We start from the raw sequence: 26,766 nt of genomic DNA, 5'->3' as shown, positions 1-26,766 counted from the left end.
CATTCATACCTATATTCCCAGCACTTTGGGAGGCTGAGCTGGGTGTGTCACTTGAACCCAGGGGCTCCAGACTAGCCTGGGCAACATGGTGAAAACCAGTTTTTACCAAAAAAAAAAAAAAAAAAAAAAAAAAAAAAAGCTGAGCATGGTGGCATATGCCTGTAGTCCCAGCTCCTTGGGAGACTGAGGCAGGAGAATGGATTGAACCCAGGAGGCGGAGATTGCAGTGAGCCAAGATCAAGCCACTGCACTGCAGCCTCAGCAACAGGAGTGAGACCCTGTCTCTAAAAAATAATAAGGCTGGGCGCCGTAGTTCATGCCTGTAATCTCAGCATTTTGGGAGGCTGCGGTGGGCGAATCTCTTGAGGCCAGGAGTTTGAGACCAGCCTGGCAAGCATGGCAAAACCCCGTCTCTCCAAAAAATGCAAAAATTAGCCGAGCATGGTGGCGACGCGTGTAATCCTAGCTACTTGGGAGGCTGAGGCACGAGAATCCTTTGAATCTGGGAGGCGGAGGTTGCAGTGAGTTAAGATCAAGCCATTGTACTCCAGCATGGGTGACAGAACGAGACTCCATCTCAAAATAATAGCAATAATAATAAAAAGTGGAAGATGCCCCCACACTTGATCAAGCTAGCCCCTTCCACTGGAGGACAGAGGACTCTGGTTTGGGGACACACACATGCCCCCACACAGGAGCTCCCCCACATCTGGGGATACAAAAAAGACCCCTTGGGGGCAGATGTGTCCTTTCTTCTGGGGACAGATTGATAGGCACCCAGCGGAAGAGCCAGGACCTCTCCTGGGCTGGCTCTGGGTCCTGCTGGAGACACCCAGAGGCTGGGTCCGGCCTGCCCTGCCCCGCCCCGCCCCAGCAGCTCGGCCGCTCCGCCCCTCTGGCCTCAGCGCCTGACCACTGCCCGCCGCCCGCCACCCGCCACCCGCCGGCCCTTTTGCCTCACTCAGCGGCGCCACTGAGAGGGACGGGCGCCGGCCATGGAGCGCACAGCAGGCAAAGAGCTGGCCCTGGTAAGGGGACAAGGGATCCCCGGACCCGGCATCCCTGGTGACCCGCAGGTCCAGAAACTCCAAGCGCCCGCCCGTCGGACGCTATCTGCTCCCAATCTGAACTTGCCCTGGAGTCCCCTCCTGGGTACTCGCGGCCCTTGACCCAATGAAGCGACTGGTTCCTCTTAGGGATGGGGGCGCGAGTCTCTGAGCGCAGTCGGCAGAAAGGGCTAGAGACAGGTTCTATTAGAGTGGGCCCTGGGACATCCCCAAATGCCACCACATGTCCTCAGGACCTGGGAGGAGGGGACCCGCAGCGAGGAGGGGACTAGCCTGGGACCTCAGCCCGAGTCTCGCAGCTTCTGGCCGGGAAGGGGCGTGGGGATGCAGCGGGAGGACTCGGCCCGAGTCCGAGCCGCCAAGGAGGCTGAGGCCCCAGGACCTGTGCGCCGCTGGTGCCCTGAGTCCGCCTGTGCGTCCAGGCACCGCTGCAGGACTGGGGTGAAGAGACCGAGGACGGCGCGGTGTACAGTGTCTCCCTGCGGCGGCAGAGCAGTCAGCGCTGGAGCCCGGCGCAGGGCCCCGGGGGCAGCCAGGTGAGGAGGGGGTTTGGTGGGTGGCGCGGGGCCGGAAGCGACCAGGTGAGGGCGGAGCTGGACAGCCGAGCACAGGCCGCCAGGTGCGGTGGGCGGAAGGAAGGGAGGGGCTCAGAGGCGACCAGGTGAGGCGACCAGGTAGAAAGGGGCCTGTGGGCGGCCAGGTAAGTGGGGGGAGATCCAAGGAATGGGGTGGGGCCAGGTGATGCCTGCGCAGTTCCCGAGAGGAGCCTGGGGACAACTTGGTAAGGACAGAACTGGACGGCAGAGTTGGGAAAGGCAGGTTTAGAGGGCCGGGGCTGGAAGGTGGAATGGGGTTGGTTTAGAAGTAGCTAGGTGAGGGCGGGTGGGGCAGCCAGTGAAGCGCGACAGGAGGGCTGAGGGAAGCCCGGGGTGGACAAGAGTGTGTGTTGGGGGGTGGGGGGGGGACGGGGGAGGGAGTAGGGGACAGGGCATGGGAGATGGAGGGTTTCCAGGGCAAGTTGCAGGAGCTATTTGTGGATGGGGAGGAATAATAACTTCAAGCGGGCAGGGAGTGGGGCACACACCTATAATCCCTGCGCTTTGAGAGACCAAGGCAGGAGGCCAGGAATTCGAGACCAGCCTGGACAACACAGCAAGATTCTCTCTATATAAAAATAAAAATTAAAAAATTAGCTGTGTGTGGTGATGCCCAGCAGTGGTCCCAGCTACTCAGGAGGCTGGGGCAGGGACCGCTTGAGTCTAGGACTTGGAGGCTGCAGTGAGCTATGATTGTGCCACTGCACCCCAGCCTGGGCAACAAAACAAGACCTGTTTCTAAAAAAAACAAACCAAAACAATAACTCCAAGAAGCCGGGAGTCAGAGGAATCACATGAAAGAATGGTGCCACAGGTGGGGCGAGGTGGCTCACGCCTGTAATCCCAGCACTTTGGAAGGCCAAGGCGAGTGGATCATCAAGTCAGGAGTTCAAGACCAACCAGGCCAAGACAGTGAAACACCGTCTCTACTAAAAATATGAAAAAACTAGCTGGGCGTGGTGGCGGGTGGCTGTAATCCCAGATACTTGGGAGGCTGAGGCAGAGAATTGCTTGAACCCAGGAGGCGGAGGTTGCAGTGAGCCAAGATCACACCACTGAACTCCAGCCTAGGTGACAGAGTGAGATTCTGTCTCAAAAAAAAAAAGATAGTGGTGCTAGGGGCTGGGCACAGTGGTTCACACCTGTAATCCTAGCCCTTTGGGAGACTTTGGAGGCCAAGATGGGCAGATCACTTGAGGTCAGGAGTTCGAGACCAGTCCGGCCAATATGGTGAAACCCCATCTCTACAAAAATACAAAAATTAGCTGGACTTGGTGGTGTGTGCCTGTAGTTTCAGTTACTTGGAGGCTGAGGAAGGAGGATTGCTTGAACCCAGGAGGCAGAAGTTGAAGTGACCCAAGATCGTGCCACTGCACTCCAGCCTGGGCAAGAGAGTGAGACTCTGTCTCAAAAAAAAAAAAAAAAAAAAAAGGAAAAAGAAAAAAAAGAGTGGTGCTAGTGATGAATGTGATTAGAGAAGGGGTGCTGCGAGGACCGCTCCTGCTCTCTCACGGCTGCCTCTCCCCTCCCGCAGGCCCCCAGCCCCATCGTCAATACCTTCCTCCACTATCGAACCAGCAAGGTGCGGGTGCTGAGGGCGGCGCGCCTGGAGCGGCTGGTGGGAGAGTTGGTGTCTGGAGACCGTGAGCAGGACCCCAGCTTTGTGCCCGCCTTCCTGGCCACCTACCGGACCTTTGTACCCACTGCCCGCCTGCTGGGCTTTCTGCTGCCACCAACGCCGCCGCCCCCACCTCCCGGGTCAGTAGCGAACCAGAACCTCCATATTACCCACCCTAGAACCCCAATTGGGCACCCCCCTCCACCTCCTCAGGTGTGGAACCTGGAAACACCTCCCAGACCCAGAGCCCTCTTGCTAAGCCCCCTCTAGGTTCCCCCTTCTTCACCTGCTGGGGGGCCTCTTCCCAGGCTAGAGATCAAGAAGACGGCGGTACAAGATCTGAGCTTCAACAAGAACCTGAGGTGGGTCCTTCATCCAGATAGGGGAGTGCGGGGAGGGAAATCCCGGAGGTCAAAGGTTAGCAGTTGGCCTGGGGTCTTGAAAATTGCAGGTTGGATAATAAAAGACTGGGAGTCAGGCCGGCTGCAGTGGCTCATGCCTGTAATCCCAATACTTTGGGAGGCAGAGGCAGGTGGATCACTGGAGGTCAGGAGTTAGAGACCATCCTGGCCAACATGGCAAAACCCTATCTCTACTAAAAATACAAAAAAAGAGAAAAAAAGAAAAATTAGCCAGGCGTGGTGGCGCATGCCTGTAGTCCCAGCTACTTGGGAGGCTGAGGTTGCAGTGAGTCAAGATCAGGCCATTGCACTGCAGCCTTGGTGACACAGTAAGACTCTGTCTCAAAAAAAAAAAAGGTACCAGGAGTCATATTCTAGGTCCCCCACTCTGGACCCAGCTCTGAGACCCTGCCTCTCTGGCCAGGGCTGTGGTGTCAGTGCTGGGCTCCTGGCTGCAGGACCACCCTCAGGATTTCCGAGACCCCCCTGCCCACTCGGACCTGGGCAGTGTCCGAACCTTTCTGGGCTGGGCAGCCCCAGGGGGTGCTGAGGCTCGAAAAGCAGAGAAGCTTCTGGAAGAGTTTTTGGAGGAGGCTGAGCGAGAGCAGGAAGAGGAGCTGCCTCAGGTGTGGACAGGTGAGGGGTTTTCAGATCCAGTCATGTTCTGAGAAGGCCTTTCCTGTCTGCTTCTTCCCACACGGGCTTTCTCTCCCCTCTCAGAGCTGCAAAACTTAAGCAAGATTTTTTAACTCTAAGTCTCAATTTCTTCATCTTTACAATGGGGATAATAATTCTTTGTCAGCCAGGCGTGGTGGCTCACACCTGTATCCCAGCAGTTTGGGAGGCTGAGGCTGGTGTATCACCTGAGGTCTGGAGTTTGAGACCAGCCTGACAAACATGGAGAAACCCCATCCCTACTAAAAATACAAAATTAGCCAGGTGTGGTGGCGCGTGCCTATAATCCCAGCTACTCGGGAGGCTGAGGCAGGAGAATCGCTTGAACCCGGGAGGCAGAGGTTGCGGTGAGTCGAGATCGTTCCATTGCACTCCAGCCTGGGCAACCAGAGCGAAACTCCATCTAAAAAAAAAACAAATTATTTGTCTGAAATATTAGCATGTGTCTAATACTTTTCCCTCCTTGGTGCCATTGGGTCAGGATGCTCTGTGTTTCTAGCTACAAACCATTGCCTTGATACTTGTCTTTATTTTCTTTCTTTCTTTCTTTTTTTTTTTTTGAGTCAGGGTCTTGCCCTGTTGCTCAGGCTGGAGTGCAGTGTCTCCATCATAGCTCACTGCAGGCTCAACATCCTGGGCTCAGGTGATCCTCCCACCTGGGTCTCCCAAAGTGCTGGCATTACAGGTGCGAGCCACTATACCCAGCCTGTAAAATTTTTCTTATTTTTGAATTTCTTTTTTAATTTTTTTTTTTTTTTTTTTTTTTTTTAGACAGAGTCTCGCACTGTTACCCAGGCTGGAGTGCAGTGGCACAATCTCGGCTCACTGCAACCTCCACCTCCTGGGCTCAAGCCATTCTCCTGTCTCAGCCTCCTGAGTAGCTGGGACCACAGGCGCGTGTCACCACGCCCGGCTAATATTTTTGTAAAGGTGAGGTTGAGCCATGTTGCCCAGGCTGGTCTCAAACTCCTGAACTCAAGTGATCTGCCTGCCTTGGCCTCTCAAAATGCTGGGATTACAGCCATAAGCCATCGTGCATGCGTAGCCTCCTTACTTGATTATTGGCTTTTGCTCATCTCATAGACTGTGAGTGCATGAGAGGAGGACCTATTGTTCTTGCTCCCAGCTCTGTCCCCAGGGGCAGGAACAACACAGATTAGTTTGCTGAATAATTGCATCCTGCTTAGGAAGTATCATCTTTCACCCATCTGTATTTGATCTGATCCTCATCACAAAAGCATCTCTATCCCTAATCCCCATCGCTTAATCTCCAGATTATAGTGGCCACATTCCTGTCCAATTTACAAAGTAGCAGCCACTTCTCTATCCCTGGTGACAAAGTCTCAGTTATTTAGATATATATAAATGTATACATATACATATATATATATATATATATATATATATATATGATTTCTACAGCTGATTCCAAGTCATCAGAGCTCCATAGTCCAATGTGGTAGCCACTAGCCCCTGTCGCTATTTAAATTAATTAAAATTGGCCGGGCACGGTGGCTCACGCCTGTAATCCCAGCACTTTGGGAGGCCAAGGCGGGCGGCTCCAAGGTTAGGAGATCGAGACCATCCTGGCTAACACGGTGAAACCCTGTCTCTACTAAAAATACAAAAAAAAATTAGCCAGGTGTGGTGGCGAGCGCCTGTAGTCCCAGCTACTCGGGAGGCTGAGGCAGGAGAATGGCGTGAACCCAGGAGGCGGAGCTTGCAGTGAGCCGAGATCAAGCCACTGCACTCCAGCCTGGGTGACAGAGCGAGATTCTGACTAAAAAAAACACAAAAAACAAAATAATAATAATAATAATAATAAATTAATTAATTAAAATTAAATAAAATTCAAGTATTTTCTTTTTAGAGATGGGGTCTTGCCACGTTGCCCAGGCTGGTCTCGAACTCCTGGGCTTAAGCAATCCTCCGGCATCAACCTCTCAGAGTGCTGGGATTGTAAGTGTGAGCCACTGTGCCTGACCCTGCCTTTTTTTTTTTTTTTTTTTTTTGAGATGGGGTCTTGCTCTGTCGCCCAGGCTGGAGTGCAGTGGCGCCATCTCGGCACACTGCAACCTCCTCCTCCCGGGTTCAAGAGATTCTCCTGCCTCAGCCTCCCAAGTAGCTGGGATTATAGGCACCTGCCACCACACTCAGCTAATTTTGTATTTTTATTAGAGACAGCATTTCACTATGTTGGTCAGTCTGGTCTCAAACTCCTGACCTCAGGTGATCCACCCACCTCAGTCTCCCAAAGTGCTGGGATTACAGGCGTGAGCTACGTTGCCTGGCCCGCTTTTTTTTTTTTTTTTTTTTTTCCAAAATCCAGTCAAGCAAAGGCAAAAATTCAGGTCTTCAATCCCGCTACCCACATTTTGAGTGCTCAGCCACCACACTGGACATAGCAGATAGATAATTTTCCCACCATTGCAGAGAATTCTATGGAAAGTGCTGCCCTAGTTTCTTTGAGGTCAGAGGAGAAAATTAACATTTGTTTAAGACCTTCTATGTGCTAGGCCCTGGGACACACTTTATTTCATTTTATTTTATTTATTTTTATTTTTATTTTATTTTGAGACAGAGTCTCGCTCTGTCGCCTAGGCTGGAGTGCAATGGTGCGATCTTGGCTTACTGCAACCTCCGCCTCCTGGGATCAAGTGATTCTCCTGCCTTAGCCTCCTGAGTAGCTGGGACTACAGGCGCCTGCCACCACGCCTGGCTAATTTTTTGTAGTTTTAGTAGAGACAGGGTTTCACCGTGCTAGCCAGGATGGTCTTGATCTCCCGGCCTCGTGAACTGCTTGCCTTGGTCTCCCAAAGTGCTGGGATTACAGGCGTGAGCCACCGCACCCGACTATGAATTTTATTTTTAGATACAGGGTCTTTCTCTGTTGCCCAGGCTGGACTCGAACTCCTGGGCTCAAGTGAGCCTCCTACCTCAGCCTCCTGAGTAGCTAAGACTACACTTGCACCATGTAGTTTAGAAGAAAGTAGATGATCACCATGCTCATCTATTTTATTTTAACAACTTTATTTTGGGTTCACTTTTTGCTATGGAAAATTTCAGACATATACAAAAGTAGAGAGAATAGTATGAAGAACATTCAGACATCCATCACCTATCATCAACGATGATCAATTTCACAAAAAAATATTTTCAGGATGGTTTTAAAACAAATCCCAGGCTTATGTCCGTTCATACATAAATGTTTTGGGTACACATGTCTGACAACAGGCTTGCTTTTTTTTTTTTTTTGAGACGGAGTTTCGCTCTTGTTGCCCAGGCTGGAGTGCAATGGCAGGATCTCAGCTCACCTCAACCTCTGACTCCTGGGTTCAAGTGATTCTCCTGCCTCAGCCTCCTGAGTAGCTGGGATTACAGGCGCGCACCACCACGCCTGGCTAATTTTCTATTTTTAGTAGAGAGGGGGGTTTCTCCATGTTTGTCAGGCTGGTCTCAAACTCCTGACCTCAGGTGATCCGCCCACCTTGGCCTCCCAAAGTGTTGGTATTACAGGTGTGAGCCATGGCGCCTGGCCCTTTTATTTTTATTTTTTAATAATCTTCATGTTCATAATTTTAAAAAAATCAGAAATATTTAATATAAAAAAAGCCAGTCCAGGCCAGATGCAGAGGCTCCTGCTGGCAATCCCAGCATTTTGGGAGGCCAAGGCAGGTGGATGGCTTGAGCCCAGGAGATTGAGACTAACCTGGGCAACTTGTTGAAACTTCACATCTACAAATAATTAGCTGGGCGTGGTGGTGACTGCCTATAGTCCCAGCTGCTTGGGAGGCTGAGGCAAGAGGATCATTTTAGCCTGGGAGGGTCAAGGCTACAGTGAGCCATGATTATGCCACTGTACTCCAGCCTAGGTGACAGAGCGAGACCCTGCCTCAAAAACAGAAAAAATACCCAGTCTATATTCAAATATTCAAATCCCCTGCTTGCACCTGAACCTTTTTTTGGACACTGGGTTTTCCTATTTTGCCTAGGCTGGGCTTGAACTCCTGACCCTCCCACCTCAGCCTCCTGAGTAGCTGGGACCACAGGTGCCCACCATGGCACCCAGCCCTAAATTTTCTTTTGACAGTTGTTTCTGGCCAGGTGTTGTGGCACATGCCTATAGTCACAGCTGCTTAGGATGCTGAGGTGGGAGGATCTCTTGACTCCGGGAAATCAAGGCTGCCATGAGCTGTGAGCATGCCCCTGCACTCCAGGCGATAGAACTGGGGGAAGGAGGAATAGTTGTTTCTTCAAATTGAAATCCAAAGATCTACTCAAGGTATTTGGTTGTTTGCTTCTCTCTTTTTTTTTTGAGATGGAGTCTCACTCTGTCGTCCAGGCTGGAGGGTAGTGGCGTGATCTTGGCTCACTGCAACCTCCGCCTCCTGGGTTCAAGCGATTCTCCTGGCTCAGCCTCCTGAGTAGCTGAGTTTGCAGGTGCCCACCACCAAGCCCAGCTAATTTTTGTATTTTTAGTAGTGAGGGGGTTTCGCCATGTTGGCCAGGCTGGTCTTGAACTCCTAACCTCTAGTGATCTGCCCACCTCGGCCTCCAAAATGTCAGGATTACAGACATGAGTCACCACGCCCTACCGGTTGTTTGTTCTTAAGTCTCTTTTATTCTGTAACAGATCCCCCTTGCCTCTTGTTTGAAGCCATTAGAGGGCAAAAAAAAATGGGTCATTTTTCCCGAGGTATGTCTCACATTCTTTTGGACTTACCTCATGGTTTCATGTAGCATGCTTCCTCATGGTTTCATGCAGCATGTTTCTCTATCCCCATAATTGCTGTAATATTTAAAGGTTTGATTAGATGTAGGACATTTTTTTTTCCAGTGCCCAGTTTTTTTTGGTGGGGGAAGGAGAGACAGTTTCTTGTTCTGTCACCCAGGCTGGAGTGTTATGGCATGATCACAGCTCACTGCAGCCTTGACCTCCTGGGCTCAAGAGATCCTCCCTCCTAAGCCTCTTGAGTAGCTGGGATGGCAGGTGTGCGTCAGGAGGCGCAACTTTAAAAACATTTTTTTTTTGTAGAGATGGGGTCTCACTACGCCGCCCAGGCTGGTCTCAAACTCCTGGTCTCAAGCAATCCTCCTACCTCAATCTCCAAAAGTGCTGGGATTATAGGTGTGCCCGCCCAGTACCCACTTCTAAAAACTAATATTTTGCAATGCCACCTGTCCTAATTCAAGATGAAAGAGGTAATTACACAGATTTACAAAGATTATTTTAAAATAATAGTATTGGGGCAGGGTGCTATGGATCATGCCTGTAATTCCAGCACGTTGGGAAGCCAAGGCAGGAGGATCACCTGAGGTCAGGAGTTCGAGACCAGTCCAGCCAACATGGTGAAACCCCATCTTTACTAAAAAAAAAAAAAAAAATTATATATATATATATAAATTAGCTGGGCATAGTGGCACCTCCTGTAGTCCCAGTTACTCAGGAGGCTGAGGCAGGAGAATCGCTTGAACCCTGGAGGCAGAGGTTGCAGTGAGCCGAGATCGAGCCACTGCACTCCAGCCTGGGCGACAGAGCAAGACTCCATCACAAAATAAATAAAATAAAATAATAGTATGATGCCATAACTAGTACAAAGGAGAAGGAAAGTGAGAGTAATTTACACAGCAATAAACCATGTTTTCAATGGGTAATGCTTGGCTATGCCCCACTAGGACACATGATGAGGTTGTCCCGTGTCTTTGCCTGTCCTAGCGTCACAGTAGAGTGTCACAGTGCTGTTGTACTGACAGCAACAAGCACCAACTAATGCAGGGGAGGGCACTGGTGAGGAAAAGACAGCAACATAGGTGCTGGGGACATCATTTTCCAAACTTGTGAACAACATTTGCAATTTGCAAACAAAACAAAGCCCAGACTTTCATGGTCCTTGCATTCTTGGAGCCAAAAAAATTTGTGTTTATGAACAAAATAGTCAGGTTCTAGGTGCAGATTATTGCAAACATGTTTTTCTTTTCTTTTCTTTTTGTTTTTGTTTGTTTGTTTGTTCGTTTTGTTTTGTTTTTTGAGATGGAGTCTTGCTCTGTCGCCCAGGCTGGAGTGCAGTGACGTGATCTCGGCTCACTGCAAGCTCCACCTTCCCGGTTCATGCCATTCTCCTGCCTCAGCCTCCTGGGTAGCTGGGACTACAGGTGCCCGCCACCACACCTGGCTAATTTTTTCTATTTTTTAGTAGAGACGGGGTTTCACCATGTTAGCCAGGATGGTCTCGATCTCCTGACCTCGTGATCCACCTGCCTCAGCCTCCCAAAGTGCTGGGATTACAGGCGTGAGCCACTGCCCCCGGCCTTCTTTTCTTTTCTTATTTTTTTGAGACAAAGTCTGTGTCACCCAGGCTGGAGTGTGGTGGCGTGGTCCTGGCTCACTGCAACCTCCACCTTCTAGGTTGAAGTGATTCTCTAGCCTTAGCCTCCCGAGCATCTGGGATTACAGGCACTTGCCACCATGCTCAGCTGATTTTTGTATTTTTAGTAGAGACAGGGTTTCGCCATGTTGGCCCGGCTGGTCTCGAACTCTTGACCTCAAGTGATTCGCCTGCCTCGGCCTCCCAAAGTGCTGGGATTACAGGCGTGAGCCACTGTGCCAGGCCCCTTCTTCCTTTCTTAAAGACAAGTCAAGTGCAGTAGTGAGAAGGGGGGAAAGAGTAGAACAAGGAGTTCGATCAGTAACTGTGAACAATTGAGATAAGTCACTACCTTGGGACCAGCCACAAACAGGTTTTTCAAAGACACAAATGTCTGGAGATACATTTGGAGGCTGGAGGGCACAATTCGAGATCCCAACTTCCAAAGTTTCCCCTAGGGGATGCCACCATCAAAATCCACTAAAGTAAAATTATTCATATTTGTTCAGCACTTTATAGCAGTCTGGTATACATGATCTTAAACAAAAACAAAAATGAAATCCACAGCCAGGAGCACTGGCTCACACCTGCAATCCCAAAACTTTGGGAAGCCAAGAGGGAGGATCGCTTGAGCCCAGGTGTTTGAGACCAGCCTGGCAACATAATGAGACCCTGTCTCTACAAAAAATAAAAAATTAGCTGGGCATGGTGGTGTGTGCCTATAGTCCCAGCAGCTCAGGAGGCTGAGGCAGGAGGATCACTGGAGCCCAAAAGGTTAAGGCTGCAGTAAACTGTGATCACACCACTGTACTCCAGCCTGGGTGACCAAGTGAGAGCCTGTTTCAAAAAGAAGGCACAGCTTACCCCTGCAATCCCAGCACTTTGGGAAGCCGAGGCAGGCAGATCACTTGAGGTCAGTAGTTCAAGATCAGCTTGGCCAACATGGTGAAACCCTGTCTCTACAAAAATACAAAAGTTAGCTGGGCGTGGTGGCTCGTGCCTGTAATCCCAGCTACTTGGGAGACTGAGGCAGGAGAATTGGTTGAAACCCGGAGGCAGAGGTTGAAGTGAGCCAAGATCATGCCATTGCACTCCAGCCTGGGCGACAGAGTCAGACTCTGTCTTAAAAAAAAAAAAAAGGCACAGAGAGGTTAAAATACATGCTCTACACAGCAAGCTAGTGGACAAGTTTGCATCTGAGTTTGAGACTTTCTGACAATAGCCTTCCCTGAACCAGGAAGTCATATCACCTCTTCCCAAAAAAAGGGGTCAGATTAATCTTATCCTAATACATGTTCAAAATCATAAAGCTCTATTTTCTTCTCTGGCCTTTGAGTACCTGGCTTCAAATCCCTGCCCTGCCATTCACCAAAGGTGTGACAAATTGTTCTTTGCCTCCCTTTCCTTAACTGTAAAAGGTGGATAAATAATAGTATCTCCCTCACTGGACTGGTGTGGTGAGTTACTGAATAAATCCACACTAGCTGCTTAGTGAACATTACTGTTGCTGTTACATCCATAAAAACATTCAGGGCCAGGTGCGGTGGCTCACACCTGTAATCCCAGCACTTTGGGAGGCCGAGACGGGCAGATCACTTGAGGTCAGGAGTTTGAGAACAGCCTGGCCAACATGGTGAAAGCCTGTCTCTATTAAAAATACAAAAATTAGCCGGGCATGGTGGCACATGCCTGTAATCCCAGCTACTCAGAAGGCTGAGGCAGGAGAATCACTTGAACCCAGGAGGCGGAGGTTGCGGTCAGCTGAGATTGCACCATTGCACTCCAGCTTGGGCAACAGAGTAAGACTGTCTCAAAAAAAAAAAAAAAAAAATTAAGAGAGCTCTCTGTTTCAGAAATGAGGAAAGTGAGCCTCAGAGAGGGACAGGGACTCACCCAAGGTCACACAGCCAGTCTTGGATTCAAACTTGAGAGTTTGTAACCCTTTCTAATGATCAGGACCTCCCAGGGTTGCCCAAACTTCTGACCCAGACTCTTCAGAGGCCTGCGCTGAGGAAGAGGAAGGGCTCATGCCTCGAGGTCCCCAGCTCCTGGACTTCAGCGTGGACGAGGTGGCCGAGCAGCTGACCCTCTTGGACTTGGTGAGGATCCCAGACTGGGTCGGGATGAGCCACAGTGAGGGGACAGGTTCTGCTAAGCACCAATCCCACGCCCCTCCCCTGGCCCAGGAGCTCTTCTCCAAGGTGAGGCCCTACGAGTGCCTGGGCTCCGTGTGGTCGCAGAGGGACCGGCCGGGGGCTGCAGGCGCCTCCCCCACTGTGCGCGCCACCGTGGCCCAGTTCAACACAGTGACCGGCTGTGTGCTGGGTTCCGTGCTCGGAGCACCGGGCTTGGCCGCCCCGCAGAGGGCGCAGCGGCTGGAGAAGTGGATCCGCATCGCCCAGGTGTGTTGGGGGCGCCGGGAGGGGATGCAGGGGCGGGCCCTGGGGCAAGGGGAAAAAATGAGGGCTCCGGAGAGAGATAGGGGCGAGTCTAGGCGAGGGAGGGAACGGGGTGGAAAGTTGATACCTAGGGTGAGACTTGGGTTCAGGGAGGAGGGTCTGGGTCCTGCAGAGAGGCTGCGGGCACGACTAGGTCCGAAGGGAGCTGGGAGAAGTAGGGAGCCCGGACCGGAAAAGTCAAGATCGGAGGTAGGGGCTGGAGGGGCAGCTGAGGAGGGGCTGGAGCCCGAGGGAGGAGGGAGAAAAGGACTCCTAGGGAATGAGTGGGAGTCTTGGTAGCTTGTCGGATGTGAGACAAGACCCAGGTCACAAGTCACGGGATCGGGCCGGGCGCAGTGACTCACGCCTGTAATCCCAACACTTTGGGGAGAGGGAGGATCGCTTGAGCCCTAGAGTTTGAGACCAACCTAGGCAACATAGTGAGACCAATGTTTCTAAAAAAAAAAAAATTAAAAAAATTAAAAATTAGACTTACAAAAAAAATTAGCCGAGTGTGGTGGTGTGCCCCTGTAATCCCAGCTACTTGGGAGGCTGAGGCAGGATAATCGCTTGAACCCGGGAGGCAGAGGTTGCAGTGACCCGAGATCGGGCCACGGCATTCCAGCCTGGGGGATAAAGCGAGACTCCGTCTAAATAAGAAGAAGAAGAAGAAGAAGAAGAAGAAGAAGAAGCCATGCATGATGGCGCGCGCCTGTAGTCCCATCTACTGAGGCAGGAGGCTGAGGCATGTGGATCGCTTAAGCCCAGGAGCTCCAGGCAGCAAGTGAGCTATGATCGAGCCACTGCACTCCAGCCTGGGCCACAGACCCTACCTCTTCTAAAAAAAATAAAAAATTTAAAAAATTAAAATAAAAAAAAAAAGATGAAGGAGTTTCAGGATGAAAGGTGGACAATGCCTGGGTCTGACCTGCGTCCCCACCGCCTGGCAGTGCTGCCGAGAACTGCGGAACTTCTCCTCCTTGCGCGCCATCCTGTCCGCCCTGCAATCTAACCCCATCTACCGGCTCAAGCGCAGCTGGGGGGCCGTGAGCCGGTGAGCTGGGGCGGGACCTCTTCCCCACCCCATCCCAGGTCTGACCCTCCCAAGCCACTGACCCCTGACCACCCTTCTCTTGTCCTCGCAGGGAACCGCTATCTACTTTCAGGAAACTTTCGCAGATTTTCTCCGATGAGAACAACCACTTCAGCAGCAGAGAGATTCTTTTCCAGGTAGAGATGGATGCAGACCCCGGGGATTTTAGGCCCGGGAAGTTGGGGGAGGCACTTGGGGCCAGGCAGGGGTAATCGCCCTGCTGTAGTCAGGACACTCTGTCCTTCCCTACCGCTCAGCAATGACCTTACCCCTTGTCCCTGGCGGGTTGCACGTTTTTCTTTCCTCTACTTCCTGCGTTATAGTTGACAGTCAGTGACTGCCCTATTTATTCACTCAGCAAAACACAAGAAGTCACAAAGAAAAGGTTACTTAAGGCCAGAGTTATAGCACAGGGTGGGAACAAAAAAAAAAATGTTCTGAGGACTTTACCTTGATAAGCAAAACTAAAAAATGTGTGTCAAAAGTCTGGCTTATTTATAGGCAAGATTTAGATTCTCATTGCAATCAGGCACTGGTTTTTAGAGTGAATCTAGAATAGATCCCTGGGCCTGGAACATTCTCCACCCCTCAAGGTTTGCACGCAACTTGCTCACTCACCTCCTTCTGGTCTCTGATCAAATGTCCCTGCCTCTGAGAGGCCTTCCCAGCCTCCATCATCCCCAAAACCACACGTCTGGTTTTTTGTTGTTGTTGTCCTCGTGGTTTATTTTTTTGTTTCTTTGTTTGTTTGTATTGAGACAGAGTTTCACTCTGTCACCCAGACTGGAATGCAGTGGCACGATCTTGGCTCACTGCAACCTCCACCTCCCAGGATCAAGCAATTCTCTCTGCCTCAGCCTCCCAAGTAGCTGGGATTACAGGCACCCACCACGACGCTTGGCTAATTTTTGTATTTGGTAGAGACAGGGTTTTGCCGTGTTGGCTAGGCTGGTCTCGAATCCCTGACCTGGGGTGATCCACCCGCCTTGGCTTCTCAAAGTGCTGGGATTACAGGCATGAGCCATCACTCCCAGCCAAATTTTGTCTTTTTTGTTCCTGGCTAACAGAGTGAAACCCTGTTTTCCTGCCCAGCACCTAGAACAGCATGTGAGCTGGGCTCGGTGGCTTACGCCTATAATCCCAGCACTTTGGGAGGCCAAGGTGAGAGGATCACTTGAGCCCAGGAGTTCAAGACCAACCTGGGCAACATAGCAAAACCCCATCTCTGCAAAAAATACAAAAATTAGCTGGGCGTTTGTGGTGCACATCTGTAGTCCCAGCTACTCAGGAGGCTGAGGAGGGACACCGCTTGAACTTGAGCAGTCAAGCCTTCAGTGAGCCAAGATCAGGCCACTGCACTCCAGCCTGAGTGACAAAGTGAGACTCCATCTCACTATAAATAAAATAAAATAAAAAGTAAATAAACAACAGCAAATTCAGGATACCCAGGAGATCCCTGGCAGGCCTGTGCCATCCAGCTGCGGACAAGGATTCTCTCCTTGTTAAGGCCAGCCCTGGGGGCCACCACCCCCACAAGCCCCACCTCTCATGGGGCCTGCTCCCTGCTGTTTATCTCCTCCTTACCCCCACCCAAGGTGGTCTGGCTTCTAGAGTGGGCCTTAACCACTGGCTTCTTTTTTTTTTTTTTTTTTGAGATGGAGTTTTGGTCTTGTTGCCCAAGCTGGAGTGCAATGGTGCGATCTTGGCTCACTGCAACATCCACCTCCCAGGTTCAAGGGATTCTCCTGCCTCTGCCTCCTAAGTAGCTGTGATTACAGAAACACGCCACCATGCCCAGCTAGTTTTTTATATTTTTAGTAGAAACAGGGTTTCACTCTGTTAGCCAGGCTGGTCTCAAACTCCTTATCTCATGTGATCCGCCAGCCTCGGCCTCCCAAAGTGCTGGGATTACAGGCGTGAGCCACCACGTCCCACCTTTTTAAAAAAAAATTTTTTTTGGCCGGGCACGGTGGCTCATGCCTGTAATCCCAGCACTTTGGGAGGTCGAGGCGGACGGATCACAAGGTCAGGAGATCGAGACCATCCTGGCTAACACAGTGAAACCCCGTCTCTACTAAAAATACAAAAAATTAGCCGGGCGAGGTGGTGGGCGCCTGTAGTCCCAGCTACTCAGGAGGCTGAGGCAGGAGAATGGCGTGAACCCCGGGGGGCGGAGCCTGCAGTGAGCCGAGATCGCGCCACTGCACTCCAGCCTGGGAGACAGCGAGACTCCATCTCAAAAAAAAAAAAAAAAATTTTTTTTTGAGAGGGAGTGTCGCTCTGTCGCCCAGGCTGGAGTGCAGTGGCGCGATCTCAGCTCACTGCAGCCTCTGCTTCCCAGGTTCAAGCTATCCTTCTGCCTCAGCCTCCCAAGTAGCTGGGAGTACAGGTGTGAGCCACCATACCCGGCTAATTTTTGTTTTGTTTTTTTTTTTGAGACGGAGTCTTGCTCTGTTGCCCAGGCTGGAGTACAGTGGCGCGATCTCGGCTCACTGCAACCTCCGCCTCCTGGGTTCAAGCAATTCTCCTGCCTCAGCCTCCTGAGTAGCTGGGATTACAGGCGCCCGCCACCACACCCAGCTAATTTTTTTGTATTTTTAGTAGAGACGGGGTTTTACCATGTTGGTCAGACTGGTCTCGAACCCCTGACCTCGTGATCCACCCGCCTCGGCCTCCCAAAGTGCTGGGATTACAGGCGTGAGCCACCATGCCCGGCCTAATTTTTGTATTTTTAGTAGACACAGGGTTTCACCATATTGGCCAGGGTGGTCTGGAACTCCTGACCTCACATGATCTGCTCGCTTTGGCCTCCCAAAGTGCTGGGATTACAGGCGTGAGCCATCGCACCTGGCCTACCACTGGCTTTTGATTACTCAAAGCACGAAGGGTATATACAATGGGTCTGCAGGCATCGTCCCTGAGGAATTGTCCAAGGAGACCCCAGGACTGATCGGTTTTTCTCTTCCCCCAGGAGGAGGCCACTGAGGGATCCCAAGAAAAGGACAACACCCCAGGCAGCCTGCCCTCAGTGAGTGATTACAGTTTGGGAGGGGGACAAGTGGGACCTTCAGGGAGGGGTGTGGAGGGTGATAGGGTCAGTAATGGCCCTGAGTGACTGGAGCTTTGGGGTCTGCAGAAACCACCCCCAGGCCCTGTCCCCTACCTTGGCACCTTCCTCACGGACCTGGTTATGCTGGACACAGCCCTGCCGGATATGTTGGAGGTCTGACCCCTGACCCTTGACCCCTGACCCCAGCTCCACTTGCCCCCAGCACAATGGGCCTCCCAATATCCACCCTTGATCCTACCTGTACTCCTGACACCGCCCCACACTCCCTTATTACAGTGGGGCTCCTGACGTCCCAGCCCCTGACCTTGACCCTTGACCCTTGACCCTGGGTGCTGCAATTCAGACAAACTTTGCCCCCAGGGGGATCTCATTAACTTTGAGAAGAGGAGGAAGGTGAGTGGAGGCTACAGTGGTGTGGGGGTGGTGCCTGAGGGTTGGGGTGGGGCAGGGGTAGGGTCTCAGAGGCTCATCCCCCAGGAGTGGGAGATCCTGGCCCGCATCCAGCAGCTGCAGAGGCGCTGTCAGAGCTACACCCTGAGCCCCCACCCGCCCATCCTGGCTGCCTTGCATGCCCAGCGCCAGCTCACCGAGGAGGAGAGGTGACCACCCTGTAGCCTGTCCTGGCCCCACCCCAGCTGATCCTGGGTCACGAACGGGATTCCACCCACTCCATACACATCTCCAGCTCCTCCCAAGACCCCCTCTTGAGCCCTGATCTCCCACTACAACATGTGACCTTGCAGTATCTCCAGTCGAATCAAATAGACTGGGCCTGGTGGTTCACACATGTAATCCCAGCACTTGGGAGGCCAAGGTGGGTGGATCACTTGAGCCCAGGATTTCGAGACCAGCCTGGGCAACATGGCGAAACCCCATCTCTACAAAAAAATACAAAAATTAGCTGAACGTGGCTGGGCGCGGTGGTTCATGCCTGTAATCCCAGCACTTTGGGAGGCCGAGGTGGACGGATCACTTGAGGTAAGGAGTTTGAGACCAGCGTGGCTAACAGAGTGAAACCCCGTCTCTACTAAAAATACAAAAAAAAATTAGCCAGGCGTGGTGGCGGGCACCTGTAGTCCCAGCTACTTGGGAGGCTGAGGCAGGAGAATGGCATGAACCCGGGAGGCAGAGCTTGCAGTGAGCCGAGATCATGCCACTGCACTCCAGCCTGGGCAACAGAGCGAGACTCCATCTCAAAAAAAAAAAAAAATTAGCTGAACGTGGTGTTGAGTGCCATTGGTCCCAACTACTTGGGAGGCTGAGGTGGGAGGATCGCTGGAGCCTGGGAGGCGGAGGTTGGAGTGAGCCAAAATTACGCCACTGCAGTTCCAGTCTAGGTGACAGAGTGAGAGACCCTGTCTCAAAAAAAAAAAAAAAAGTCACAATTGACCTCTGACCTCAATTTTGACCCCATCTGATTTTCTGACCTCAACTTTAGCATTCAGTTGGCCATTCAATTCAACTGTCCCATCTGCTGACTTCCCCATCTTTGGTCCTATCTGATCCATGACCTTATTCATGACCCCTCATCTGACTCTCTGACCCCAGCCCTTGACCCTCAGTTCTGAGTAACCGACTCCAACTTTTATGTTTATTTGACTGTCCAACTTGACTATAACAACTGTGTCCTTTCTTTCTATATAATTGTGACCCTAACCATTGACCCCAGTGGTGACCTGACCCTCGTCTGACCCTGACTTTATTTTATTTATTTATTTATTTATTTATTTATTTATTTTTGAGACAGAGTCTGGCTCTGTTGCCCAGGCTGGAGTGCAGTGGAGTGAGCTCACTGTAGCCTCCGCCTCCCAGGTTCAAGCAATTCTCCTGCCTCAGCCTCCCGAGTAGCCGCGATTACAGGCGCAAGCTACCACACCTGGCTAATTTTTTTGTATTTTTAGTAGAGACCGAGTTTCACTATATTGGCCAGGCTGGTTTCGAACTCTTGACCCGAAGCAATCCTCTCGCCTCGGCCTCCCAAAGTGCTAGGATTACAGGCCTGAGCCACTGCACCCGGTCCTGACACTGACTTTAATCCTGACGCAATTTGATTCCTTAGTGCCACCCTGTGAATCTCTTTGTGACCTCCTGACCAGCCATCCTGTCCCATCTCTGATAAGAGCTTGATGCTCAATGATCCTCATTTACCGCTCTGACCCTGACATGTGGGGTGCCACCTGTGGCTGCTCCCCTTTACACCCCAAACCCACCTGCCAACTGATTCCAACTCTTATCTCTCCATCCCCTGTATTTCCTGCCCCCACCAACTCATCCACATATTGACCCCTCAGCTACCGGCTCTCCCGGGTCATTGAGCCACCAGCTGCCTCCTGCCCCAGCTCCCCACGCATCCGACGGCGGATCAGCCTCACCAAGTGTCTCAGTGCGTGAGTGTCGGGGTGTGTGTAGGGGGGGTGATGTGGGCAGATATCAGCAAGGGCTGCTCCTGCCTTAGCCTCATCCCCTGTCCCCATCCTTAGGAAGCTTTCCCGAGAGAAAAGCTCATCGCCTAGTGGGAGTCCCGGGGACCCCTCATCCCCCACCTCCAGGTGAGCATTCTGCTTGGTGATGGGACTGGGGATAATGGGATCAGGAGTCAGCACAGCCACCCCACCTCAGCCTCTGCATCTCCCCCAGTGTGTCCCCAGGGTCACCCCCCTCAAGTCCTAGAAGCAGAGATGCTCCTGCTGGCAGTCCCCCGGCCTCTCCAGGGCCCCAGGGCCCCAGCACCAAGGTACCAGAGGGCTTGTGTGTGCATGCAGGCCTGCGGGCACCCAGGCTCTGTTGTGTGCGCGTGTGTGTGCATGCACATGTGTACACACAGGATTGTGGGGCCAGGAGTGTATACAGGAGGCACACTGAGCACCCGGGGTATCCATCCAGGGGATTGCGTGCATCTGCACGGCCCTGTTTGATCACTCATAAATCTGACTCATGCTCAGATCTGGACCTGTGTAACTGCTTGCCCATGGGTCATCTAGGGTGCAATCACATCACACCCTCTTTTATTTGAAACAGGGTCTTCTCTCTCTGTCACCCAGGCTGAAGTGCAGTGGTGCAATCTCAGCTCACTGCAACTTCCACCCCTTCCCCAGGCTCAAGCGATCCTTCCACCTCAGCCTCCCACATAGCTAGGACCACAGGTGTGCACCACCACGCCCTGCTATTTTTTTTTGTTTAGTAGAGATGAGGTCTCACCATGTTTCCCAGGTGGGTTTCAAACTCCTGAGCTCAAACAGTGCACTCACCTCGGCCTTCCAAAGTGCTGGGATTACAGGCGTGAGCCACCACACCCAGCCTACACTTTTTTGAGGACATGTATGTCCCTAAGAATCTGCATACCATGCCAGACACGGTGGCTATTGCCTGTGATCCCGGCACTTTGGGACGCCAAAGTGGGAGGATTGCTTGAGGCCAGGAGTTCAAGACCAGCCTGGGCAACATAGTGAGACCCTATCTCTATTAAAAGTCAAAAAAAAAATAGCTGGGTGTAGTCCCAGCTACTCAGCAGGCTGAGGTGGAAGGATCGCTTGAGCCCAGAAGTTTGAGGCTGCAGTGAGCTACGATCATGCCACGGCACTCTAGCCTGCATGACAGAGCGAGGTCCTGTTTATAAAGAAAAAGAGACTGGGCGCGTTGGCTCACGCCTGTAATCCCAGCACTTTGGGAGGCTGAGGTGGGCGGATCACGAGGTCAAGAGATCGAGACCATCCTGGCCAACATGGTCAAAATCTGTCTCTACTGAAAATACAAAAATTAGCTGGTTATGGTGGCGCACATCTGTAGTCCCAGCTACTTGGGAGGCTGAGGCAGGAGAATCACCTGAACCCGGGAGATGGAGGTTGCAGTGAGCTGAGATGGTGCCACTGCACTCCAGCCTGGTGACAGAGCGAGGCTCCCTCTAAAAGAAAAAAAAAAAAAGAAAAGAAAAGAAAAGAAAAGTAAATGAAGGAAATGAAGGCTGGGCATGGTAGCTCATGCCTGTAATCCCAGCACTTTGGGAGGCCGAGGCCGGTGGATCACTTGAGGCCAGGAATTTGAGACCAGCCTAGCCAATGTGGTGAAACCCCGTCTCTACTAAAAATAAAAACATTAGCTGGGCATAGTGGCCCAGGCCTGTAATCCCAGCTACTTGGGAGGGTGAGGCATGAGAATTGCTTGAACCTGGGAGGCAGAGGTTGCAGTGAGCTGAGATGGCACCACTGCACTCCAGCCTGGGTGACAGAGCAAGACTCTGTCTCAAAAAAAAAAAAGAAAAAAGAAAAGAATCTGCGACCAGAAGAGGAAATGTGGGCCTGAATATTCACAACTTCATGTGTGGGGTTGTTCATTGGCATGGGTTGTGGGTGTACAACCACTGTCAGCATATGTATGTACACAGGCTTTCTTGTGTATGAGCATGGGTTGTGTGTATATGGACACTGTTCATCTCTGTTTCTATAACAGGTAACCAAAGTCTGTATATGGTAGGGTGGTGTATATGCAGGCTTGTGAATGTACCCTAGTTGCATGTCCCAGGCTCTGCATGTGTAGGGGGAAGTAGTATGTTTTCTTGAGATTTTATTTTATTATTTATTTCTATTTATTTATTTATTTATTTTTGAGATGGAGTCTTGCTCTGTCACGCAGGCTGGAGTGCAGTGGCATGATCTTGGCTCACTGCAACCTCTGCCTCTCGAGTTCAAGTGAGTCTCCTGTCTCAGCCTCCCAAGTAGCTGGGATTACATGCATGTGCCACCAGGCCCTGCTAATTTTTGTATTTTTAGTAGAGACAGAGTTTCACCATGTTGGCCAGGCTGGTCTTGAACTTCCGACCTCAGGTGATCCGCCCACCTCGGCCTCCCAAAATGCTGAGATTACAGGCATGAGCCACTGCGCCCAGCCAATGTTTTCTTGAGATTTTAAATGTGGGGCTATTGAATACACGAGTGGGGGCTGGAGTGTTTGTGCTTTTCTAGCCCTCAGCATCTGCAGATGGGCCAAGCTGTAGCATCCACCCCTTACTGCCTGCAGCTGCCCCTGAGCCCGGACCTGCCCAGCCCCCAGCCCTTCGCTTTGCCTCTGGGCAGCCCTCGAATCCCACTCCAGGCGCAGCAGAGCTCAGAGGCCCGCGTCATCCGCATCAGCATCAACAATGATCACGGGAACCTGTATCGAAGCATCTTGGTGAGGGGCTGGGCTGGGGGTCTGCTGGGGGCTGCCCTGCCCTTGGGGCTGGGGCCCTCACCTCACCTCCCACCCCTCTCTTCCAGCTGACCAGTCAGGACAAAGCCCCCAGCGTGGTCCAGCGAGCCTTGCGGAAGCACAATGTGCCCCAGCCCTGGGCCCGTGACTATCAGCTCTTTCAAGTCCTTCCTGGGGACAGGGGTGAGCAGGGATGGGTTGGAGCTCAGGCTGGGGGGCAGCGGGGAGGGGAGCAGACTGACCAGGCTCAAGGATGGAGCCCAAGGTTACCTGGGTTCACAGGGCTGTGAGGTGGTTCAGGCAGAGAGTGGGGTAAGATAATCAGAGTGGGGTTAAGAGGACATAAAATATCTGTAACCCAACGATGTAGGGTCATGAGGTTGTCTTGGCTCAGTGTGAGAGAGAGGCACCAAAGGTCATCTTCCTAGAATTTAAAAGACAATAAGATTGTCCAGGGTCCGGCCAGGCATGGTGGCTCATGTCTGTCATCCCAGCACTTTGGGAGGTCAAGCTGGGTGGATCACTTGAGGTCAGGAGTTTGAGACTAGGCTGGCCAACATGGTGAAACCCCGTCTCTACGAAACATATAAAAATTAGTCGGGTGTGGTGGCACACTCCTGTAGTCCCAGCTACTCGGGAGGCTGAGGCAGGAGAATAATTGCTTGAATCTGGGAGGCGGAAGTTGCAGTGAGCCGAGATCATACCACTGCACTTCAGCCTGGGCAACAGAGTGAGACTCTGTCTAAAAAAAAAAGATTGTCCACAGACAAGTGACAGAAGGGAGTGTAGAAGTGTAGAAAGTGGTCTGACCTTCAATTTGTAGGATGGGCTGGGCATGGTAGCTCACAACTGTAATCCCAGCACTTTGGGAGGCCAAGGTGGGTGGATTGTCTGAGCTCAGGAGTTTGAGACCATCCTGGGCAACATGACGAGACCCTATCTATACAAAAAATAGAGAAATTGGCTGGGTGTGGTGGCTCACGCCTGTAATCCCAGCACTTTGGGAGGCCAAAGCGGGTGGATCACTTGAGGTCAGAAGTTCGAGACCAGCCTGGCCAACATGGTGAAGCCCCATCTCTACTAAAAATACAAAAAAAATTAGCTAGGCATGGTAGCACGTGCCTGTAATCTCAGCTACTCGGGAGGCTGAGGCAGAAGAATCGCTTGAACCCAGGACGTGGAGGTTGCAGTGAGCTGAGATCTCACCACTGCACTCCAGCCTGGCAACAGAGCAAGATTCTATCTCAAAAAAAAAAAAAAAATTATATATATATATATATATAGAGAGAGAGAGAGAGAGAGAGAGAGATTAGCTGAGCATGGTGGCATGTGCCTGTATTCCCAACTCCAACTACTGGGGAGGCTGAGGTGGGAGGATCACTTGAGCCTAGGAGGTGGAGGCTGCAGTGAGCTGAGATCACACCACTGCACTCCAGCCTCGGCGACAGAGCAAGACCCTGTCTCCATTAAAAAAAAAAAAAAAAGGCCGGGCGCTGTGGCTCACACCTGTAATCACACCACTTTGGGAGGCCGAGGTGGGTGGATCACGAGGTCAAGAGATCGAGACCATCCTGGCCAACATGGTGAAACCCCATCTCTACTAAAAATACAAAACATTAGCCAGGCGTGGTGGCAGGTGCCTATAGTCCCAGCTACTCAGGAGGCTGAGGCAGGAGAATCACTTGAACCCGGGAGGTGAAGGTTTCAGTGAGCCGAGATTGCGCCACTGCACTCCAGCCTGACGAGAGAGTGAGACTCCGTCTCAAAAAAAAAAAAAAAAGAAAAAAAAGACTGTCTAGGGTCGAGTGAGAGAAGGGAGTGTAGAAGTTTGTCTGATCTTAAGTTTGTAGCATCACGAGGTTGTTCAGGCTCAACCTGATGGGGTGGGAGACTAAAGGGCATCTGGGCTTAGATTTGTGAGGAAGTAAGTTTGTTTACCACTGGGACCCTGAAGTTATCTGAACTTGGGATGGGAGAGAGACAAATGGATAGCAGGGAAGCATGAGGTTGTCCTGTCTGACAGGGAGAAGCAAGGGATTGAGAGTATTCACGCTGAAGTGCATGGCATGAGGTTGGCTGGATATTAGGAAAGGATGCTTGTGGTTGTTCAGGTGTTGAGTGTGAGGCCACAAGCTCCTGCCGGCTGGAAGTGGGAAGCTGTTCAATTTCCTGGTGACAGCAGCATGAGATTGGCTGGGAGTGGTTGTGAGGGAGGGGTGGGGTGAGCAGGAAGTTGTTTGGCGGGGGGTGGTCTAGGGTGGTCTAAGTTTGCCCAGACTTTTACTGCACTTTGTCGGGGTTTTTTTTTTTTTGAGATGGAGTCTCGTGCTGTTGCCCAGGCTGGAGTGCAATGGCAGGATCTCGGCTCACCGCAACATCCACCTCCTGGGTTCAAGAGATTCTCCTGCCTCAGCCTTCCGAGTAGCTGGCATTACAGGCATGTGCCACCACGCCTAGCTCATTTTTTTGGTATTTTTAGTAGAGACGGGGTTTCACCATGTTGGCCATACTGGTCTCGAATTCCTGACCTCAAGTGATCCACCCACCTCGGCCTCCCAAAGTGCTGGGATTACAGGCGTGAGGCATCGCGCCCAGCCAGTTTGCTCAAACTTTTACTGCAGGTTGCCTTGTCTCTATGGTGAGGGGGAGAATATTAGGAGGTTGCCCAGGCTTGTGATAAGGGAAGGCATGAGGTGGTGCAAGTTTTCAAGTGAGAAGTTGTCCAGGTTCCCAGTGACAGCAGAATGAGCTTGGCTTGGCAGTAGCTGCAGAGGGACCCATGGCTGTTCAGGTTCGAGGGTGAGTGGCAGGAGGCTCCCGGGTCCTCTGTGGGGGTGACACAAGGTTGTGAGGGCCTATTACCACCATCTCCACTCCTGACCAGAGCTCCTGATTCCTGACAATGCCAACGTCTTCTATGCCATGAGTCCAGTCGCCCCCAGAGACTTCATGCTGCGGCGGAAAGAGGGGACCCGGAACACTCTGTCTGTCTCCCCAACCTGAGGCAGCTCTGTCCTCTCCACAAGACACAAGTCCCATGAGCAAGCTTGCAACTCCTCTCCTGGAAAACTGCCATCCCCCAGTAGAGGCCACTGTGCTGTGTATCCCAGGACCACCACCCAACTGTAGCCCATTGGACCCCATCTCTTTTTCTGACCCTGTTGGTACTAGATCCATATTCCAAAGACATCAGCCCATGGTGGTGGAGAGCTCAATCCCATAAATGTAGAAAGGGGTGGGGCCTGGGTATGTCAAATCCTTCCCCAGAGAAATCTTATAAATGTTGGAGACGCATCAGAAGTGACAGATGCGGATGAAAATAGTGACCAGAGTTATGAAACAGGTGTCAGTCTTGTTTATTTTGTTCCTGTGTGCCACGTTCACGCTTTATCAAGATAAAGGAATACAACTACCGCACACACACACAAACACAGAGAGAGAGAAAAACCTAAGAGCCAAGACCAGCCTGGGCAACATAACAAGATCCTGTCTCTACAAAAAATACAAAAATTTGGCTGGGTATGGTGACTCACACCTGTAATCCCAGCGCTTTGGGAGGCCAAGGCGGGCAGATCACCTGAGGTCAGGAGTTCGAGACCAGCCTGGCCAACATGGCAAAACTCCATCTTCTAAAAGTACAAAAAATTAGCTGGGCGTGGTGTCATGTGCCTGTAATCCCAGCTACTGGGGAGGCTGAGGCAGGAGAATTGCTTGAACCTGGAAGGTGGAGGTTGCAGTGAGTGGAGATCGCACCACTGCACTCCAGCCTGGGTGACAGAGCAAGACCCTATCTCAAAAACAAACAAACAAACAAATGAACAAACAAAAAATTTTCTGAGTGTGGTGATACAAGACTGTAGTCCTACCTACTTGGGAGGCTGAGCTGGGAGAATCACCAGAGCCCTGGGAGGTTGAAGCTGCAGTGAGCAGTGACTGGGCCGCTGCACTCCAACCTGGAGGATAGAGAGAGATCCTGTCTCAAAAACAAAAACAAAAACTAAGAGCCCTAAGAAAGGTGTTGGGTCGGATATGACACTCAACCCAGATGCCAGAGAGGATCCTGTCTGGCCGGACACAGTGGCTCAGGAGGGTAATTCCAGCACTTTGGGAGGCTGAGGTAAGAGGATAGCTTAAGTTCAGGAGTTTGAGACCAGCCTGGGCAATAGAGTGAGATCACGTCTCACTAAATAAATAAAGGATCCTATCACACAAAAAGGGTTTAGCACTTCCTTCCCCAACATTTTTGGGGTGATATGCTT

The 26,766-nt window shown here is 51.6% G+C and overlaps 1 protein-coding gene across 9 annotated transcripts; it reads left to right on the top strand.

The window, feature by feature from the left end:
• Window positions 1-959: 959 nt before the first annotated feature.
• Window positions 960-25,872, top strand: RGL3 (ral guanine nucleotide dissociation stimulator like 3). Of its 9 annotated transcripts, none has more exons than XM_054463999.2 (19): window positions 960-1,028; window positions 1,490-1,603; window positions 3,198-3,421; window positions 3,590-3,643; window positions 4,107-4,318; window positions 12,679-12,821; window positions 12,909-13,124; window positions 14,111-14,214; window positions 14,306-14,390; window positions 17,225-17,281; window positions 17,390-17,476; window positions 17,684-17,716; window positions 17,801-17,922; window positions 19,615-19,710; window positions 19,804-19,872; window positions 19,943-20,057; window positions 22,337-22,489; window positions 22,576-22,690; window positions 25,392-25,870. In XM_054463999.2, exons 1-19 carry the CDS (start codon window positions 996-998, stop codon window positions 25,508-25,510), a joined length of 2,151 nt encoding a protein of 716 aa, XP_054319974.1. In that variant the 5' UTR covers window positions 960-995; the 3' UTR covers window positions 25,511-25,870. The 9 variants fall into 9 exon arrangements, with proteins under 9 accessions (XP_054319974.1, XP_054319975.1, XP_054319971.1 ...); XM_054464000.2 differs by having other exon boundaries at window positions 19,961-20,057; window positions 25,392-25,869; XM_054463996.2 differs by having other exon boundaries at window positions 980-1,028; window positions 12,679-13,124; window positions 19,615-19,706; ... (1 more) ...; window positions 22,282-22,489; window positions 25,392-25,872.
• The last annotated feature ends 894 nt before the right edge of the window (window positions 25,873-26,766 follow it).

This window comes from Pongo pygmaeus, chromosome 20 (genome assembly GCF_028885625.2).
Source record: "Pongo pygmaeus isolate AG05252 chromosome 20, NHGRI_mPonPyg2-v2.0_pri, whole genome shotgun sequence".
NCBI lineage: Eukaryota > Metazoa > Chordata > Mammalia > Primates > Hominidae > Pongo > Pongo pygmaeus.
This window is presented reverse-complemented; position numbering and strand designations above follow the sequence as displayed.